At 40.8% G+C, this 21,988-nt stretch overlaps 1 protein-coding gene across 2 annotated transcripts in view; it reads left to right on the top strand.

Annotated features, from left to right (window-relative positions):
* The window catches only part of LOC120918466 (bifunctional heparan sulfate N-deacetylase/N-sulfotransferase 4-like), a 494,123-nt gene that overhangs the window by 282,547 nt on the left and 189,588 nt on the right, over positions 1-21,988 (top strand). For both annotated transcript variants that reach the window (XR_005744379.1, XM_040330064.1), the window contains exon 6: positions 5,686-5,814. Coding sequence is in view for 1 of the 2 variants with exons in the window: in XM_040330064.1 (XP_040185998.1) it covers positions 5,686-5,814 (129 nt within the window). In the remaining variant the exon portion in view is untranslated. The remainder of the gene's footprint in view (positions 1-5,685; positions 5,815-21,988) is intronic.

Genomic DNA, 21,988 nt, shown 5'->3' with positions numbered 1-21,988 from the left:
GTAATGCACACTTTTGCGCTTCTTTTAGCATATAGTTTGACACCTTTTTAACGTGCATTTTGATTTGCTTTTTATGCGTATTTTGGCAAACCGCACATTTGCTAGCCACTTTTTGGATGCCTTTAACAATTAATGACATCGCAAGCATATCATGCATTTTGCATGTGTTTCTGGAACTCGCTCCAAAACGCAGGTAAAGAAATGAGCCAAAATACATGTTAAAAAAATAACCAAAATGTACATAAAAATTAGCATTTTAAAAAACAAGCCAAAATGTTTGTTGAAAAAAGCAGCAAAAAGTTTATCAAAAACAGTACCAAAATGCACATAAAAAAGGCCCAAAAATACAAATTCAATTTTTTTTGGGCATGGAGGATTGTGCATTTTGGCAAGTTGCTAGAGTATTTGTCAAATGACAAAATGTGTGGCAATATGCATGTTTCCTAACTGCATTTGGGGTGCCATTAACAATGAATGGCACCCAAAAACGCATTGCGTATTTTGTCATAATTTTAGAGCAATTTGGAATCGTGGAAAGAATTGCACAATTCTGCTAACAATTCTGCATTGCTCAGATGTGAAAGGGTCGTAAAAGAAAATACATTATGGCCCGGATTCAGAAAGGACTTATGACGGCGTATCTCCAGATGCGCCGTTGTAAGTCCAAATGAGTGCCGTCGTATCTATGCGCTGTATCATAAAGGCAGTTACGCCTGAATTTGGCCAAGATACGACCGACGTAAGTCTCTTACGCCGTCGTATCTTGGGTGCATATTTACGCTGGCCGCTAGGGGCGCTTCTGTAGATTTACGCGTCAAATATGCAAATTACCTAGATACGCCGATTCAGAAACATACTTACGCCCGTCGGATTTATCTATGCCGTTTACATAAGGCGTCGGTCCGGCGTAAGTTTACCCCTCATAAAGCAGGGGTAAGTCATGTTAAGGTATGGACGTCGGAAATGTCGGAAACAGCGTCGTATTTTACGTTGTTTGCGTAAGTCGTACGTGAATGGGGCTGGGCGTATGTTACATTCACGTTGACAAAGCATTGAGCCGACGTATCCTAGGGAGTATTTGTGACGTGACTCTGAGCATGCGCGCGCATGCGCCGTTCGATCGGCCATGCATTTACATGGGGTCACGCTTCATTACAATACAACACGCCCACTGCCTTGCTACTTTGAATTACGCGGGCTTACGCCGGCCCATTTGCGATACGCAGACGTAACTTTGGTAGCAAGTGCTTTCTGAATACAGTATTTGCCTCTCAATGTTACATCTGCGTAGCGCATAGGAGATGCGTTACACCCGCTCAAAGATACGACAATGTATCTGAATCGCGGCCTATAACTATACTATGTATGTGTGTGTGTGTAATACACATACATATATATATATATATATATATATATATATATATATATATATATATATATATATATATATATATATATATATATATATATATATATAAAATCACCTATATACATACATGAACATGTATAGTTATTATTTATATCAATCTTTAAGCTTGCTTTTGCTGATATTACAAGGAAAGAAACCTCCTTCTTCACATCACAGCAGCTTCTCACCCACATTCTTCACATCTGAGATGGAGAATCTGGGACGGAGATATTTTACAGAGATAGCCAGTGAGAACCTCAGATCTCACCTTCATAAACTGGTCATCTGTGTAAAAGTGAATGACAGAAGGGTGTGTCTTGTGATGAGAAGTGAAAAACATGTTCTCCACTCCTCATCTCAGCTTCATAAACTGGCACACCTGAGAGATCAGCCATGATCATCAGGTTCTCAGCTCTTCTCTGTTTGATAAGGGTACACCTAAATGCCTTAGCCCATGCCTAATGTTGCGTAGCTGCCAAGAACCTGTGTATCAAGCCATTTGGGCAGGGAGGCAGCAGATGTGACACTGCTTAGATGCTAGAAAGCATGGTGGGACGCAGGGCCGAGCTGCACTGCCTACATGGAGAGTGTTTATTTAATGCCTTATTGTTTAGAAAATATTCTTGAATTTCAATGCAAATATGGCCTTAATGTTAATTTGCTAGTCATTTTAATGAATTGTACTTTAATTGTATAATTTCATTATCTTATAAGTATTGTACTGTGTTATTGGTTATTGTTGAAAGTTTGGAGTAAAGGTATTGCTTAAACTCCAAACTTTTTACATTTTTTTTTCTCTTTTTCTGCCTTGAATAGCTAACAGCTGATTTAGGCTGGGTTCACACTACTACACTACTTTCATCCTACTTTGCTCTGCTACATTGGTCCTACATTTATCCTACATTGGTCCTACATTCATCCTACTTTCATGAACAGGATACTACTTTAATCCGACTTCAATGATATTCAATGGGCCTGAAGTAGGATCAATGTAGGACCAAAAGTAGTACAGGGAGCATTTTCAAAGTCGGACCGACTTGTGTAGGACGCTACAAGACGCTCTCATAGGGAAACATTGAACACAGAGCAAAGTAGGATGAAAGTAGTGTAGTAGTGTGAACCCAGCCTTAGGCATGTATGCTGATATATGTTGTGTGTCAGGCTAGCATTTTTTCAATTAAAGCTGCATATTTTTTATAAAAAATAACTAAAAATAAACTGGACTGTGTGAGAAAAGGACTGTGCTTTTAATTATTTCCTGATCAGCATGTGAAAGTCCAGCAGATTGGAACTTTGGAGTGGATCAGCCTAATTGCTGGTAGAGAAGATATTTAATAATTAATTCACACATTTATAGTCTTATTAACAACAGTGAATATGGTATATTTGACTACTATTGATAATATTAGTTGGTTGTAAATTTTGAGAAAAAACGTGAGTAAAAGTATAGAATGGCACAATCCATATTTCAAAGATTGGTAAAAGTTTGTGATGGGGAAAGTAAAGACATAGGGCTGGTTTCAGAAAGGAGATACGACGGCAGTTACGCATAGATTTCCCTAAGATCCGACCGGCGTAAGTGTCTTACACCGTTGTATCTTAGGCTGCATATTTACGCTGGCCGCTAGGTGGCGCTTCCGTAGATTTACGCAAGGAATATGCTAATTGGGTAGATATGCTGATTCAGAAACGTACGTCCGCCCGGCGCATTTTGTTACTTCGTTTACGTTAGGCTTTTTCCGGCGTAAAGTTACCCCTGCTATATGAGGCGTATCCTATGTTAAGTATGGACGTCGTTCCCCTGTCTAATTTTTAAAATTTTACGTTGTTTGCGTAAGTCGTTCGCGAATAGGGCTGGACGTAATTTATGTTCTCGTCGAAAGCAATGACGATTTGCGGAGTAATTTCGAGCATGCGCACTGGGATTCTTTCACGAACGGCGCATGCGCCGTTTGTAAAAAACGTCAAATGCGTGGGGTCGCACTAAATTTAAATAAAACACGCCCACATCATCCACATTTGAATTAGGCGGGCATACGCCGGACAACATATGTTACGCCGCCGTAACATAGGGCGCAAGTTCTTTCTGAATACGGAACTTGCGCCCTAATTTACGGTGGCGTAACGTATCTGAGATACGTTACGCCACGCGGATAGATACACCAATGTATCTGAATCGGCCCAGAAACTTTGTCTAGGAGAAAATGTACTTTAGATGAGTTTGAAATGTAGATACAGTATATATTCTATATATGCTTTCAATTTTTTTTATTTTAATGTTTATTTTTTATTAATTTACAAAATGCAAAGTAAGTGAACCGAAGAGAAATCTAAATCAAATTAATATTTGGTGTGACTACCCCATTCAAACCAGCATTGATTTTTCCAGGTTCACACAGTGCCTGTGCACACAGTTTTTGAAGGACCAGAACTGGATGAAATACTCCAGATGTGGCCTGACTAGAGTTTATAGACATTTATCTCTGGTCAGGCCACATTACATTATATGTGCAGGTTTTGGTCCCTGTCAAACAGTACTACACAATGACTGCAAATCATTCCAGCCACTCAACTAAAAAGCTCACACCCCCGCTCTAATGACTAAAGGATGCAGGGTCCAATGCAGTCTGTTCTCCACTAACAATAGTAGCACAAGAAACAGAAAGGGAGCTACTGAACTTCCAAAAGTCACAAAATACATGTATTCATATCATCTGATACAAGGAAAATCCACCTACTCCTCTTACACATTTCCTTTACTAATCTTTGACACATGGATTTAATTTCCATCCAGAGCTTAGTCATAAAGCCTTTTGGATGTTGAGTGGTTCCCTTTCTGTTTCTTGTGCTACCACACAATGACTGTTCATTACCACTCCTCTTAGGCCCCATACACACGACCAAGTTTCTCGGCAGAATTCAGCCAGAAACTCGATCGGAGCCGTATTCTGACGAGAAACCCGGTCGTGTGTACACTTTTGGCCGAGGAAACCGACGAGGATCTCGTCGGGCCAAATAGAGAGCATGTTCTCTATTTCCTCGTTAGTCAATGAGGAAACTTGGCTCGCCGATATCCTCGGCGGCTTCACAAGGAACTCGACGAGCAAAACGATATGTTTTGCCCGTTGAGTTTCTCGGACGTGTGTACGGGGCCTCAGGGTAAGCTTATGAGTCAGGTCTGTGCTAAATAAAAACAATACAATAATACACTCTGTACTAATCTAACTGAACTCATCAATGGTTGCATAAGGTACCCTGACTTTGGACTCAAATAGCTAGATTCACATACATGGCCGCAACTTTAAGGCGGCGTAGCTTAAGGCATTTAAGCTATGCCGCCGTAAGTTATCGAGGCAAGTACATGATTCACAATGTACTTGCCTGCTAAGTTACGGCGGCGTAGCCTAAAGCGGGCGGGCATAATGGCGCCTAATTCAAATTTAGCTGAGGGGACGTGTTTTATGTTAATGGGGCTTGACCTGATGTTTTTGAAAAAAAAAATTTGACTGTGCATGCGCCGTGCGCCTACATTTCCCAGTGTGCATTGCGGCTACGTCCGCCGCACGGGCCTATTGATTTTGACATGGACGTAAACGACATAATACCCTATTCACGGACGACTTACGCAAACGACGTAAAATTTTCGAATTTCGATGCGGGAACGGCGGCCATACTTAACATTACTATTCCATCTATTTGATGGAATAACTTTAGGCGGCCTATCTCTTACGTAAACGGTGTAAATGTACTGCGGCGGCTGGGCGTACGTTCGTGAATAGGCGTATCTACTGATTTGCATATTCTACGCTGACCGCAATGGAAGCGCCACCTAGCGGCCAGCAGAAATATTGCAACCTAAGATAGGACGGCGCAAGATATGTTTAAGCGTATCTCTGTTTGAGAATACACTTAAACATAGGTCGGCGCAGATTCTGAGTTAGGTCGGCGTATCTACTGATACGCCGACCTAACTCTTACTGAATCTAGCTAAAAGACACAAACTGCTGAATTATTATTCTTGAGGGTTACAATTAATAAACAGGAATAGATTTTTGTTTGAGAATTGCTTTTTGTTTTCCAATATAAGGCTGGCACCTGGGATGTCTGCAGAATTCACGAACATGAAATTCAGGCTTAAGAAATTGTGCAAATGTTAATAGAAGGATGTTTTGTAAGAAAGATTTTTTACACGTTGAATCTTTTGGCCAACATTTCATGTTCATGCTTAATCTGGGTGTCTGTGTTTTGTGTAACTAATATCTACGTTTATTAACTAGGTCTTGCCTCGACAAACCTGTGGTTTATTTACACACACCATCTTCTATAAAGAGTATCCTGGTGGTCCCACTGAACTGGACAAAAGTATTAAAGGAGGAGAGCTCTTTATGACAGTGCTGCTAAATCCTGTAAGTGTTTTAATATTAGTAGTTTGCTATATTTGCTATTCCCTGTGTTCAAAAATTACAAAACGTCAGTGACATCCAACTGCAAGTGCTGTGATATATATATTTTCATTGCTGTTTTTGCCATGATGAATGTGTCCACAAACAAAAAAAGTTGTGTTTATGTTCATAATAGGGACAACCAGAGTGATTTTTAAATTCACTGTTAAAATAAGGATTTTGCCAAAAATGTCTCAGAAAAGACTCCTTTTTTTTTGCCTTATTTAGAGAATGTGGGGGTTTACGATTTATTAGGGGTTATTTTGTTTATTTGTATGTTTTGGTATTTGAGATTTTATCTATTTTAATGTGTGCATATGATAAAAGTTATGTTACTTTTTTGGCTAGTGAATAGTTGAGTTAGCTGAAAGAATCTTCTGTGAACCTCAGGAACCATTTAAAGTCTATTTTATCCTCAAAAACAACTATTGTGTTGTCTTCATTTAATACATTTCGACAAAATAGTAAAATGTCACCAATATTTGGGACAAATGATAACTCACAGTTTCGTTCATACTTAGTTACAAATCGGACTATGTTTAGAACTGATTCATTGAAGACCAGTCTCTGGAGATATAATATTTTCGAAAATAATGTATTTGATCAGAGTGACCTAGGAGGCACTAGAGGAATACATTTAATCCCACATTTCTTCTCATATTCTCTCTTATCGACTTCAAGTGCCATTTTGTTCTGTTTTAAGTGTGAAATAGATGGTCTTACAGACATTTTTGGTAAAGACTTGGTGAATTAGTATACAGATGTGTGTACTGTATATGTGTTTATTTTTCAACCTACACTATATCATTATCTTCAGACAGTGGCCCCTTCTTTTTCCATACTTTCTTTTGCTCTCATGGTTCTCCATTCAGCCACTAATGGTGTTTTGATATTTGGCCTGGCACTATTTTATGGGGGGGGGGGGGATTCTCATCCCCGTGGAAGCTCTGACAAGTCAGCTAAGCACATGCTCTGATTAAAAGGAAGTTTAAAGAGATCCTGTGACCAACTTAAAAAATGCTGCTAAAAGCACAGAAAAAGTACTTTAAATACTTACTTACAGTGTTTTCCTTTTTAGTAAAAGAAAGTACTTTAAATACTTATTTACAGTGTTTTCCTTTTTAGTAAGCATTTCTATTCACTTGTAGTCTGCCTTTGAACTAAAAGAAAGTACGTTTTTAGTACCACTGCCTTTCTTCTGGACTTTCTAATATTTTTTTGTGCTGGCCTAGCTCCCCTACCACTCACCTCAGGTCACTACATAACATATTATGTAGCTGCTGGGGAGGAGCACAGGGGAAAACTTGAGGGACAGCTTTGAGTCTGCTGTAGCTGCTGGCAACAAAACCAAAATGGTGGTGCCCAGTTGTAATGTCAGGTCTTTTGAATATCAACATGAGAGATACTATTACAGGTAAATAACGTATATAATATGGTAAATGCACAACTATTCTTTTGGAAAGATGGCTGTTGAAATTAATAATCTGACAACAGGGTCTCCTCAAGTTACCCCATTACTTTGCCCTGCATGTGCAAAGCATGGAGTAAGTTAGATGAAGCAAGTATTTAAGGAGTACAAAGAAGATCTACTGAGAAAATTTAAAGACCAACAGTCTTAAATATATTACAATTGAATGAGCAAAATGGTTTATTACATTGCAAAAAGATTCCCACTAACGATGCATACATCAAAAGATTTTCTGTCATGCATCTAACGATGCAATTAGCATTTACACATATTGCCAAGCATTGCTTATAGATCTTATATACATAGTTATTTCATGTATAACTGTCCTCTAGAGCTAAAGTCTACAAACAGCTAAATACAAAGTTGAAATAAATATATGTAAGCTGTTTTACCTGCCAAAAAGATTTGTATTTCTGTCCATCTGGTTCTGAGAATTACAGAGTCCTGGCATATACCACAGCCCTCTCTGGCAGAGCAGGAGACTTGATTTTTCTTTGCTGAAGCTAAGTAATGCCTACATGCCTTGTCTCTGTCCTAGCCTGTGAATGGACAGTATAAGGAAAGTCAGTAGACTGCTCATTGTACCGCATCACAATTTAATTGTAAGTGTCTGATGCCAGGTCAAATCCGAATGCTTACACAGTTTGCATGTATTAATGAATATAAGGCTGCATTCATTTTGGGTATACATTTTATAACTTCCTGGAGTTCAGCTTCAAAGTGGAATTCCAGCCTAACACTAACTGTGCTTAACCCCTGTCCTGCCCAGCCTGGCATTACCTTTAAAAATTCTTAACAACTTGGGGGGCAGGGAGGATCAGCAATCAAGTGACCATGGTGATTGGCTGTCACATGACCGGAAACCAGTCCCACTGGCTACCAATGTTTTTTGGGACCTACAGCCATTTTCGGCAGCTTGGTCTTTGTGCTGGTAGTACACATTGAACATGTTCCCTGCACATAAACATCACCCACCAAGAGACGTGTATGTGTGGCATGTGGGCATTAAAGCCCCGCTTTTTGCCCCCGCAAATATGGATTACTAGGGTGTAAAGAGGTTCAATATGTTCCCTCCCTCCTTTTGCTACCTATCTTGCCTAACCTGTGTAAAAAACATGTGTATACTTTCCTATTTTAAGTCCACCCCAGTCCGGTCACATGATCTCGCAGCTCTGGCTCCGCTGTGCCAATGAGCGGCATCTGTAGGTGACGGTAGGGCGTTCCAACAATTCCTGGGACATAGGAGTCCATAGGTGATGTCACAGTTCCCAGTATTCCCAGCCATTGTTGTAAGCTCCCTTCTCTCTCCTGCAACTTCAGATCACTGACACAGGGGATCACATGACCTGAATAGAGTGGACTAAATATGGCTAAGCATACAGATCTTTTTTTTTTTACAGGTTAGGCATAGGTAGCAAGAGAGAGGAGGAAACATTTTAAAACATAGTTAGAATTAGACTGAAATTCCAATCTCAATAAAAAAGTTATAATAACCCTAGTGATAAAAGATAATAAAGTGAAAATGAAGCAATGCAATTATGTTTAATTCCTATTGATCTTATATGTTTACATTTAAAAATATTTCACCTCTGTACCTAAAATGAAAAATTGTTAGTTAAACATCTTGTATAATCATCAGGGTAGCTTTATTTGAATTATAATCAGCCATTGTTGGGAATTAAAGCATCTTTTTCATGTACTAGAATCGCAGGTCATATTTTAACACACGTTTAAATATCCCACTGTGGCCCTGGGTCTTTGTGTGTTTTTAGTGTAATTCCAAAGAGCAAGAAATATCATTTCAATCATGCATGAGATGAAATAGCATTCTTTATCACCTACCATCATTCAGCTGAAGCAGTGCCTGGTGAAATGTGCCTGGACTCACAATCTCAAGCAACGAGACAAGAGAAAACTGATTCATTACAAATAAGTGTCACATTTATAGTCCCTCCTGAATAATTTACCATAGTTACAGCATCGTATTTACTTCACTGGGTAACAAAAAAATATAATTCACTGAACTAAACATAATACAACCATAGTCAAAAGAAAACTAAAGCCTTGTACACACGATCGGATTTTCCAATGGGAATTGTGTGCTTGGCGTGGTCAATCCGCGCTACTCCCTATGTGCAAATGTGCAAAATGGTGCAAAGAATAAACTAAGGCCGCGTACACACAATCAGTCCATCCGATGAGAGCGGTCCGAAGGAGCGTTCTTATCGGTTAACCGATGAAGCTGACTGATGGTCTGATGTGCCTACACACCATCAGTTAAAAAAACTATCGAGTCCAACGCGGTGACGTAAAACACAACGACGTGCTGAGAAAAATGAAGTTCAATGCTTCCAAGCATGCGTCGACTTGATTCTGAGCATGTGCGGGTTTTTAACCGATGCTTTTGCATACTAACCGTCGGTTTTGACCTATCAGTTAGGCGTCCATCGGTTCAATTTTAAAGCAAGTTCTAACATTTTTGACCGAAGAATAACTGACCGATGGGGCCCACATATCGGTTTGGACAGATGAAACGGTCCTTCAGTGCGTTTCCATCGGTTTTGACCGACCGTGTGTACGTGGCCTAAGTGCAAAAATTTAGCTTTTTTCTATAAAAAGAAAAATGACTACAGAACTAAATACAATGACGGTGCTGCAACTGCTGTGTAGCTGGAATAAACAGCTAAAAATAGAAATGTATAACCACTTAAGAGCCGGACCATTATGCAGGTAAAGGACCTGGCCAGTTTTTGCTAATCGGCACTGTGTCGCTTTAACTGACAATTGCGCGGTCGTGCAATGTGGCTCCCAAACAAAATTGGCGTCCTTTTTTCCCACAAATAGAGCTTTCTTTTGATGGTATTTGATCACCTCTGCGGTTTTTATTTTTTGTGCTATAAACAAAAATAGAGCGACAATTTTGAAAAAAATGCTATATTTTTTACTTTTTGCTATAATAAATATCCCCAAAAAAAACATATTTTTTCCTCAGTTTAGGCCGATACGTATTCTTCTACGTATTTTTGGTAAAAAAAATCACAATAATTTATTAATTGGTTGGCGCAAAATTTATAGCGTTTACAAAATAGGGGATAGTTTTATGGTATTTTTTTTTTTTTTTTTTTTTTTACTAATGGCAGCGATCAGCGATTTTTTTCATGACTGTGACATTATGGCGGACACATTGGACACTTTTGACACATTTTTGGGACCATTGTCATTTTCACAGCGAAAAGTGCTATAAAAATGCACTGATTACTGTGAAAATTACAATGGCAGTGAATGAGTTAACCACTAAGGGGCGCTAAGGGGTTAAGTGTGCCCTAAGGGAGTGATTCTTACTGTAGGGGGGCGTGGCTGTAGGCATGACGTCACTGATCGTCGTTCCCCATATCAGGGAACAGACGATCAGTGTCACTGCCACACAGAAGAAAGGGGAAGGTGTGTATACACACGCCTCCCCCTGTTCTTCAGCTCCTGTGACCAATCACGGGACACCAGCGGTGATCGGGTCCGCGGGTCCCGCCCGCGACCCACGTCTGGGCTCTTAAAGGTGACGTACCTGTACGTGCCTGTGCCCAGCCGTGCCATTCTGCCGATGTATATAGTCGGTAGGGGGTCCTTAAGTGGTTAAAAAGGAAATAAGATGCGCAACCATAGGGTTATGCAAACAAAGTGCAATTGGATAAAGTGCTATTTATACACAAAAACCTAAAAAAATTACATTCAATGAAAACCAAAACAATGTCCATCTAAAGTCAGTTATATGAGCTTTGCTGCAAACAAAGAGACAGGGGAGCAGATCTTCTTCCTATGCTTCCACACGGTAGATGAAAAACCATAGATATACAAAGGGGCCGCTTACCGGATCTGTTGGATCTCTATCACAGAGATTGTACAAGCTCAACACACACAGAGCAGCAGTAGCCGGTTACACCCTCATCCAGACCCTCTCCTCCACTGAAAGTCCAGGGACTGCAAATGATCTCCTTCAGGATTTTGGTATGGATAGAGCCACTCACAGAAAGCGTGATGGACAAACGTGTTTTAAAAGAGGAAAATAAATAGCTTCATGGTGCAGTGAGTTCTTAAAATAAAGACCATTTATTTTGAATACTGGGTGACTGACATCATGAAAACTTTCAGCAGAAGTTCAAAAACGAATGGAACTGTGTGTTGACAGCCTGTTGGTGGAAAATCTGACTGTTTGTACTCTCCATCGGACAATTGTTGTCCAATTTTCCATGGACAAATGTTGGATGGCAGGCTTTAAATTTTTCCGTGAACAACTGTCTGTTTTCGGATTTTCCGGTGGTGTGTACACAAGTCCATTGGACAAAAGTCCAAAGTACAAACACGCATGCATGGAAGCAATGCTCACCAAACACAAAATTAGCAGAAGGTGCCCAAAGGGTGGCGCTAAAGAGCTGAAAACCCACATAGTACGTAATTAGTAGTTTGCAAGACAAGTTCCTAGTCAACACCCTTCAGACAAAAGTCTGATGCTTTATCTGTGGAAAATCTGATCGTGTGTACGAAACTTAATGAAGAGGTTTATAAGTATACCTATGCTAAGTATGTATTATCAAAGACACATGGGGATTGATTTACTAAAACTGGAGAGTGCAGAATCTGGTGCACCTGTGCATGGTAGCCATGTAGCTTCTAACTTCAACTTGTTCAATTAAGCTTTGACAATAAAACCTGGAAGCTGATTGGTTTCTATGCAGAGCTGCTCCTGATGTGCACTCTCCAGATCTAGTAAATCACCCCATAGTTACAATTACATTGTTGAATAGAAAGCAAGATATTGCATATCTATTGGAAGTGGGGACACTCTATGGCCCAGATAAAGGTAGGGAGCGCGTATTTGTGAGCGGGCGTAACGTATCCTATTTACGTTACGCCTCCGCAACTTTGACAATCAAGTGCAGTATTCACAAAGCAAAGTTGCGGCGGCGTAGCGTAAATAGGCCGGCTTAAGCCAGCCTAATTCAAATATGGAACATGTGGGCGTGTTTTATGTTAATCTACTGTGACCCCACGTAAATGACGTTTTTACGAACGGCGCATGCGCCGTCCGTGAAAGTATCCCAGTGCGCATGCTCCAAATTAACCTGCAAAAAGCCAATGCTTTCGACGTGAACGTAAATGACGCACAGCCCTATTCACGAACGACTTACGCAAACGACGTAATCGACGAAAATTTTTACGCTGGCCCGACGTCCATACTTAACATTGGCTGCGCCTCATATAGCAGGGGTAACTTTACGCCAGAAAAAGCCTAACGTAAATGGCGTATCTGTACTGCGCCGGGCGTACGTTCGTGAATAGGCGTATCTAGCTGATTTACATATTCTAGGCGTAAATCAGCGTACACGCCCCTAGCGGCCAGCGTAAATATGCAGTTAAGATACGACGGCGTAGGAGACTTACGTTGGTCGTATCTTAGAGAAATTCTGGCGTATCTGATTCTTTGAATCAAGCGCCAAGATACGACGCCTCAGACTCAGAGATAAGACGGCGTATCTGGAGATACGCCGTCGTATTAGGGTTCACGTATAAAATAGAAGAAAATGTGCACCTAGCAATGTAAATATTCACTTGTGACTATGGTAAAGCTGTGTCTTTCCCATGCTATAGCTGTGTTTACTTTGCCCAGTCAAGTGCAAGGGAATTTAAAAAACAGGGTTTTGCTTGTACATGATTGGATGATTGAAAGCATGTTGTTTTATTAAAGAAAATTTAAGGGCATACAAATATTTATTTAATTTTAGAGTGGTAAAGGGTTAGATCTCTGGTGGCCACCTCATCCCTTTAAATATGAATTACACAGGTTTTGATGCTAATTTAATTCAGATAACACACCAAGTGAGTTTAACCACTTAAGGACCTGCTCACGACTATATACGTCCTGTCTTTAAAGATGGATATCTAGATAACGGCAGCAGCTGCTGCCACAACCGAGATATCCATCTTTCCTGCGAGCGGTCCTGTAAACGATAACGGTGGTCTCTGCAGCAGATTCGCCACGGGATCACCGTTATCGGCCGTGGAAGAGGGCCCCCCTCCCACCGTTTTCCTGCACCCTCTGCCACTAACCGGAGCCGTCGGCATTGGCGGAGGCGATCGGGTCCTCTCTCCTGCTTGCTATGGATGCGAGTGAGGGCAAGATGGCCCCCACCCATAGCATAGTAGGGTGGAATTGACGTCAAAACGTCACTTCCGCCCATGCTTCTTAAAGCAATATTTTCTTGTTGTCATTTTTTCAAATGACAATTTATGTTTTATTTATTTTTGCATTTAAGTCTAAATATGAGATCTGAGGTATTTTTGACCCCAGATCTCATATTTAAGAGGATCTATCATGCTTTTTTCTATTACAAGGGATGTTTACATTCCTTGTAATAGGAATAAAAGTGATCAATTTTTTTTTCAGTGTAAAAATAAATATGAAAACCAAAAAAAATTGTTTTAAAGCGGCCCGTCTACGTCTACGTGAGTAGTGCCCGCATATGAAAGCGGTGTTCAAACCACACAAGTGATGTATCACCGCGATCGTTAGAGTGAGAGCAATAATTCTAGCCCTAGACCTTCTCTGTTGCTCAAAATATGCAACCTATAGAATTTTTTAAACGTCGCCTATGGAGATTTTTAAGGGTAAAAGTTTGACACCATTCCACGAGCGGGCGCAATTTTGAAGCGTAAAATGTTGGGTATCATTTTACTCGGCGTAACATTATCTTTCACAAAATATAAAAAAATTGGGCTAACTTTACTGTTGTCTTATTTTTTAATAAAAAAAAAGATTTTTTTCCAAAAAAAGTGCGCTTGTAAGACCGCTGCGCAAATACGGTGTGACAACAAGTATTGCAATGACAGCCATTTTAATCTCTAGTGTGTTAGAAAAAAATATATATAATGTTTTGGGGTTTTAAGTAATTTTATAGCAAAAAAAAACAGTTTTAGTCTTGTAAACGCTAAATCTGAAAAACAGCCAAGGTCCTTAAGTGGTTAATTACCACCTTAATCAGCCACACAACCTGTGTAATTAATATTTGTTTGGTTTTAAAGGGATGAGGTGGCAACCCTCGTTAGACCATTTTTGAACTTTCTATTACTGTCTGTATTATTGGTCTTGGCCATTTTCATTGACACAAAAACTGGGATATAATTTAATAGTTGTCACCAGATGAAGCGATACATGTATATCCTCCACCTGTTCTTATGTATATGTGCTGTGCACATAAAGTGACCTGAAATCTCCACAGTAGGACACATTCAGCATTAAATTACACAACAGTGGTTTTAATCCTTTCCTAGTAAATCATTGTGTGTGTATGTTCGAAAAAATTTAGCCAAGCTTACTGAGCTCCGTAAACAATGAGCAAAGCATAATATGAAAAAAAGGCATGCAAAGGAGTCTAGAACTCAACATGATGGGTGGAAATTAAATTACAAAATATGCAATATTTTACATTTGATTGAGAAAAGAAAAAAATAACATTAATGACAACCATAATAAATAATGAAAATACAGCAAACAATATCTGATCTTTCTTTTTATTCTATGCCCCTAGTTTTAGTTATTTTTTTGGCTTGACATTCCCTGTTATCATGGCTAAACCCTAAAAAGTTCCATTATACTGTTAAAATGAGACTGCCTCAGTGACCAGTAAGGGCGCTATCATTGAGCAGGGAAATGGCATCAGGCAGAGCTTAGGGGAGTCAGGGACAGAGAGTCTTGGCAGGGCCGGATTCCTGACCTCAGGGTGGCAGTGGGTGCAAGGGCGGCGCCGGTTGTAACACACAGCGGGAGACTGCTGTGTCACAGAGCTCACTGTGATAGAAGCAGTGTTCTGTCTATCACACAAGCTGGTCTAGGAGGAGGGCGGGACTTTTATCACAGCCTGCCCAAACTTTTCACAGTGAGCTCCGTGACACAGCAAGAGCAGGAGATGCCCAATGTGCGTAATGCACACACTGACTGGTGAGGCTACATTGTTTGGCACAGTAAGGCTGCAATGATGGTGAGGGGGCTGCAATGATGGTGAGGGGGGCTGCAATGATGGTTAGGGGGGCTGTAATGATGGTGAGGGGGCTGTAATGATGGTGAGGGGGACTGCAATGAGGGCACAGTAAGGTATCAATGATGGTGAGGGAGACTGCAATTAGGGCACAGTAAGGCGGCAGTGATGGTGAGGCTGCAATGAGGGCACGGTAAGGCTGCAATGATAGTGAGGCAACAACGATGAGCATGGTGAGGCAGCAATGATGGGCACGGGTTGGGGGACTTTTAGATTTTTTTGGGCGGGTGGCGGCATCGAAGTACCCGGCCCTGGGGCGGCAAAGGTAGTAAATCCGGGCCTGATTCTTGGTAACCAGTTGTTAAAGGCCCCATTCACACTGGTGCACTTTTGCTGCTCTAAAATAAACCTTTCCAGCGCATCAAAAGCACACTGCATCTACATTTTTGGTGTTTTTTGGCACACATGTCTATGTTTTACAGGTGCATGTTGGGAGTCAGAAAACCAGAAAGTTCACCAAAACTGCATTAAAAGAGCACTGAAAATGCAAAATGTGTTTTAAAAAAAAGCATACCACAATTTTAAGTGCACCAACTGTGAAGTTAAATCAAAAGCTAATTCAAAGAAGCCATCCTAGCTACAATAAAAAGGCATTATGTTCTGTTTGCTGTTAGGCAGTACTTTAACTTTACATTTCAAAATAATTGTATATAGCAGAGAGATTATTTAACTTTCCAAGTCCTGGGGAGACATAAGTAAAGTAAGAGTGTTCTTATTGTGCAGTATAGTTACTTACTATAGAAAGTATTTACTGTATATGTGCATTTATTCATGCTGTATGTGATATCTGTTCATTCTTTTTGAAACTGAATAATACACAACGTATTTGTGGATATGGTTTCCTCACCTACCTCTTATACAATACAGAATAATTTCAGTACTTTTTCATATAGGATTGGAGGACACAGTACTAAATGTTTTTCTTTTTTTTGTTTCAAAAACCTTTGTGAGAGCACTCTGACACTGCCACTTAAAATACTGTATGAATGCACATTGCACAATTATGTGTCTTCTGGCTTTTCTCCCGGTCCCTGATACCTCTCAGTTATGTCCTATGTCCTTCTTATTTGCTGACAGTTGCATTCTGTCATTTGGCAAATGGCTTGAAAATAGAAGGAAATTAGGAAAGGATAGAAAAGTTCTATTATGAACCCTGGTTCCTAGCAAAAAAATTGAAAAAATTGTTTCCTGCACAGAACCTGTGAGGAAATAATTACATCACCTCCCTCAGATGGTACCCCACCTTTATTAAGATCAATGATCTCCAAACTACAGCCTGGGGGCCAAATGTGGTCCTTTGCCTGCCTTCATCTGGCCCCTGGGGCCCTATTTTTCCAACTGACACCAATGATGGGACATCATTCCTCTCACTGACAGCACCAATTTGCCACTATTCCCCACACTGATACCAACAAGGTGCACTATTCCTTCTATTAAAACCAGGGCCTGAGTCCTGGGGGAACACATGGGAACACCGTTCCTGTACTTTTTTCACAGCAGGCACGCCGTGCCAGTTAGCAGTCCTGCAGGACTGCTGCCTGTGGCAGGCAGTGTGGGTGTGTGGGAAGGGCGTCCATGCCAATGGGGGTCATTCCTCCCTGGGTGCCACAGATTCAGAGAAGGAGGGAGGTGTCATGCCTGCGTGCCCATCATCCCCTCCCTCCTCCTAGACTCCAATGATAGGGGAAACAATAATGGCAAGTATTATAGGAGGCAGGACCTTCTTACAGTGGCTGCTGGAGGAGGAGGACAGAGGGAAGGGAGAATGGGTGCCCTGGCATGACACCCCCTGCATCTGTGGTACCCAGGGTGGACTAAACCCCATTGGCACTGGTGGGGCCTCATTGCATTGCTGGGGACACTGGTAAAGCCGCATTGCTGGTGACACTGGTGAGGCCACCCTGCTGGGGACACTGGTAAATCCACATTGCTGGGGACGCTGGTGAGGCCGCTGCACTGGGGACACTGGTGAGGCTGCATTGCTGGGCATTGGCAAGGCTACATTTAATAGGCACTGGCAAGGCTGCATTTGATGGGCACTGATCAGACTGTATTTAATGGTCACTGATCAGGCTGTATTTGATGAGCACTGGTAAGGCTGCATCGCTGGGCACTGGAAAGGCTGCATTGATGAGCACTGGTAAGAATGCATTTGATGGGCAATGATCAGGCTGCATTTGATGGGCACTGAGGAGTGAGCAGCACGAAGTCAGGCCCAACTTTTTACAATCAATACAGGCAGCCTGAGGATATTGTGTGTGTGTATATATATATATATATATATATATATACACACACTTTTTTACTTTTAAGGTGGGGGGATCTTGGGTGAGTTCCAAAGCTTTTTTAACCCAGGACTGCCCCCCTGATTAAAACCAATGATGGGGCATTACCCGCTTCCACTGAGGTATAATAAGTATGCAGGGTGGTGGCAATGCTTGAGTGTGGTAATCGTAGATCCTTATATTAAATCCAACTCCCCTAAAGGTGATTAAATAATAAAGTGTCGGTTACCAATATACGGTGGGCTCATATATGGAGCCTCCACTGGCTATGGTCCCCTTATAATGAGTATTGGTGGGGTAACGAGAAAAAATGTGTAAAAATATTAGCGGTGGGCCCTATCCTGACCTGTTAATAATAACAAACAAATAATGTAAGTGGGCCGGGGACGTGTATACCAAGGGCAGAGTAGCCCACTAAATGTCCCTCCTAAGCCTTAAATAAAGTGTAGAAGTGACACACGGTATTAACTACAACACAAAATGAAAAGATCAAAAAGTTGAAAAATATGAAAATAAGTTAAAGACTCTAAGATAAGAATCTTTCTAGTGGTGCACTGTGATAATTAACCTCATGTGAATTAAATTCCAAAATTCCAAATTTAAGGGGAAAAAAAAACATCAAAAAATTCCACAATCAGCTGGTACAGCAACTAAAATTACAGTTCATACAGGCAGTGTTCCAGGAAAAAAATCACACATCAAAAAGATTTTCGCACTCAACAAGTAGAGCGCCTAAAATTGCAGTTTATACAGGCAGTATTCCCTATGGTTAAACAACCGTATAGAGGGCCTCTCCAAACTTTCAAGTGGTATGTAATAGTTCCCAATTCAATGTATCAACAGTGACTTGTGCTTTACAACATAAATGCCCAACTTCTCATGGCCAATTAATAACGGACTTAATTTTCAGCTGTGAACATCAGACGAGATCCATGTTCCCCCCACTTGGGTCCCCACTCACCAGATAATAGTCCCCACCAGGGGGTGTAGAGCCTTATGGGGTTGATGAACCGTGCTGTTCGCTTACCAGCTCCTACCAGGCGAGGTCCTCAGTGGGTCACAGCGATCTCATACAGCGTGCCGATGATGGAAGTGAGAAGAAAAAAGAGGAATCCACATAGAGTAGTAGTCCCTTACTCTGGGTCTATTTATTTAAAAAATGTGACGTTCCAACAAGTAAAAAATAAAATAAAGTATAAAGTATAAAAACAAATCTTGCTAATAAGCAAGTAAAACCGTGTTCCAATATGCAATCCTAAGAACCGGATAATAGGCCAGGCGAGTCCCGGGTGGAGTGCGTACTGAGTCCTAGTATGGAGCGCGCAGCGTGCTCAGTGTTTGCGTTCCACCGCTCCGACTTCCTTACCCGGAACTGGCTCTGACACAATACGCGACGTGTGACGTTGTTAGCGACTGGGTCAGCTGACACGTTTCATCGAATGGACGTTCTCAAAGGTTACCCGCTTCCACTGACTACAGTCCGGCCCTCCCAAAACATGAAGTACAGTAAAATGGGCCTTTGCTTAGAAAGTTTGGAGTGCCCTGATTTAGATTAGGCAAAAGTAATGTGGTCTTACAAGTACATATGCACAAATTTTCATTTGCAATTTCAAAGTGTTTGCATCAAAAATACTTTAGTTTTGCTTTAACCACTTAAGGAGCGCCTAACGCTGTTATACGTCGGCAGAATGGCACGGCTGGGCACAGGCACGTACAGGTACATTGCCTTTAAGCGACAGCGTGCACACGTGACCCTGTTCGAAGCTCCGTGACCGCGCACCCGATCGTCACTGGTGTCCCATGATCGGTCACAGGAGCTGAAGAACGGGGAGTGGTGTGTGTTTAAACACAGCTTCCCCGTTCTTCACTGTGGCAATGTCAGTGATCGTCTGTTCCCTGATATAGGGAACAAAGATCACTGACGTCACACGTTCAGCCCCGCCCCCTTAAGTTAGAAACACAAATGAGGTAACACAAAACCCCTTCAGCCCCCCCTAGTGGTTAACTCCTAAACTGCAATTGTCATTTTCACAGTAACCAGTGCATTTTTATAGCACTTTTCGCTGTGAAAATGACAATGATCCCAAAAATGTGTCAAAATTGTCCAATGTGTCCGCCATAATGTCACAGTCATGAAAAAAATCGCTGATCGCCGCCATTAGTAGTAAAAAAAAAAATATATTAATAAAAATGCCATAAAACTATCCCCTATTTTGTAAATGCTATAAATTTTGTGCAAACCAATCGATAAACGCTTATTGCGATTTCTTTTACCAAAAAAAGGGAGAACAATACGTATCGGTCTAAACTGAGAAAAAATTATGTTTTTTTATATCTTTTTTTAGGGATATTTATTATAGCAAAAAGTAAAAAATATTGCATTTTTTTTTTAAATTGTCGCTCTATTTTTGTTTATTGCGCAAAAAATAAAACCGCAGAGGTGATCAAATACCACCAAAAGAAAGCACTATTTGTGGGAAAAAAAGGACGCCAATTTTGTTTGGGAGCCACATCGCACCCCCGCGCAATTGTCAGTTAAAGCGACGCAGTGCCGAATCGCAAAAACTGGCCAGGTCCTTTACCTGCATAATGGTCCGGGTCTTAAGTGGTTAACCTACACAAGATCAGAAAGTGGACCCATAGTAGCTCAGATCTCTGAAAACACTTTTGCTTGATGACATTGGGATCAGTAGTAAAACAAAAATCTACTTACTACCTTGTACTAGTCCTTATCTCATATGATGGTAGCTGTGCTCATTATAATAGTTTTCTAATATTTCTAAAGCTATTATACAACATACAAATGTAAACATAACCAGAAATTTAAATCACTTTTACAACAAATGTGACAGATCTTGCTATAGTTACTTTCCTTACATTGCATTTTCAACATATTTCAGTAGTTTTTAAGTTAACTGATCCTTCTTACTTTTCTAAGCAGACAGTCTTTAATGTAGATCAAAGAGTATATTTCTGCATATGTTCTTTGTTTTTCAAAACAATAAGGCCAACATATAGTATGCACATTCAGGGAGAAAAAATGTCATTAGTTGTTAAAAGCAGAATAACAAAGAAGACTTTGACTTATCACAGTTTCATACAGTTTTATTCTTTTGTATTGTACCAATTTCAGTGTGTTTATGGAACTATGCCATACACAAAGGGGCATTCATCGTATTTAATATAATCATTATTAATCATTATGCTTAAAATGACAAATACCTTACCATTAAGCTGTTCCTTAGCGCTTAAAACTCCCACTCCCGAAAGTGAGCTCTTATTGTGTAAAAGGGAAGCAAATCTGCTCTTTAACTCATTCCTGCCTGGACTCAGAGGGAATGACCTTATACCAGAGTCAAGGGGCCCCCAGGAGAACTATCCAACTCCCTTGCATGTAGGAATGCCTGTGGAGTGACCTATCCTTACCTAACCGGTATATGAGTCAGTGAGAGACTTATATAGCGCAAACGCCTGCGAACTGAATCGCCTCTGGGCACTTAGTATCCTTTCCCTAACTGAACTTTTGCCCTCAGAAAAAATGGGTTTTGATTATTTTCCTGAAAGCCAGGTAATTCACCTTCGAGCGGATGCTGGTTGGTAGAGCGTTCCATAGTCTAGGTCCTTAGACTGCAAATCGTCGTTCTCCTTTGGACTTGTATCTGGCTTTGGGTATTTGGAGTAGATTTTGATTGGTGGATAGCAGAATGCGATTGGGGTTGTGAGCTTTTAATTGTTCGCATAGATATTGGGGGGCATTTCCTTGAACACACTTATGCATCAGACAGAGTGCCTTGAAAGTGATTCTGTCTTTTACTGGCAACCAATGAAGGGATCTCAGTGAAGGTGAGATTGATTCCCATGTTTTTTTCCCAGTCACAAGTCGAGCGGCCGTATTTTGAACGACTTGCAGACGAGTGATTTGGTACTTTGGGAGTCCAAGATAAAGGGCACTTGCATAGTCAAGTCTGGAGTTGATAATTGTTCCCTACCACGACTGCTATGTCTTCTTTCGGGATAAAGGGAACGAGTCTACGTATCTGTTGACAATCCTCTGCACATCTGATTTAGGCCTTACTCCAATGTCCTTGTCCTTGCCCAAATTTATTTTCTGAGATACATCCCCATATAGCAGTTCGGAGAAGGAAGAGCCTTTTAACAGTTTATTCAATCAATAGATGCAATAATGTTTACAAACATCAGCCATCATTTGAAGATGGCTACAAACAGCTTAAGTTAGAACAATTCAGCTTCAGAGGAATTTGATTGATGGCCAGCACAATTCAACCTAGCTGCCATTA

This window comes from Rana temporaria, chromosome 1 (assembly GCF_905171775.1).
Source record: "Rana temporaria chromosome 1, aRanTem1.1, whole genome shotgun sequence".
In the NCBI taxonomy this organism is placed as follows: Eukaryota; Metazoa; Chordata; class Amphibia; order Anura; family Ranidae; genus Rana; species Rana temporaria.
This window is presented reverse-complemented; position numbering and strand designations above follow the sequence as displayed.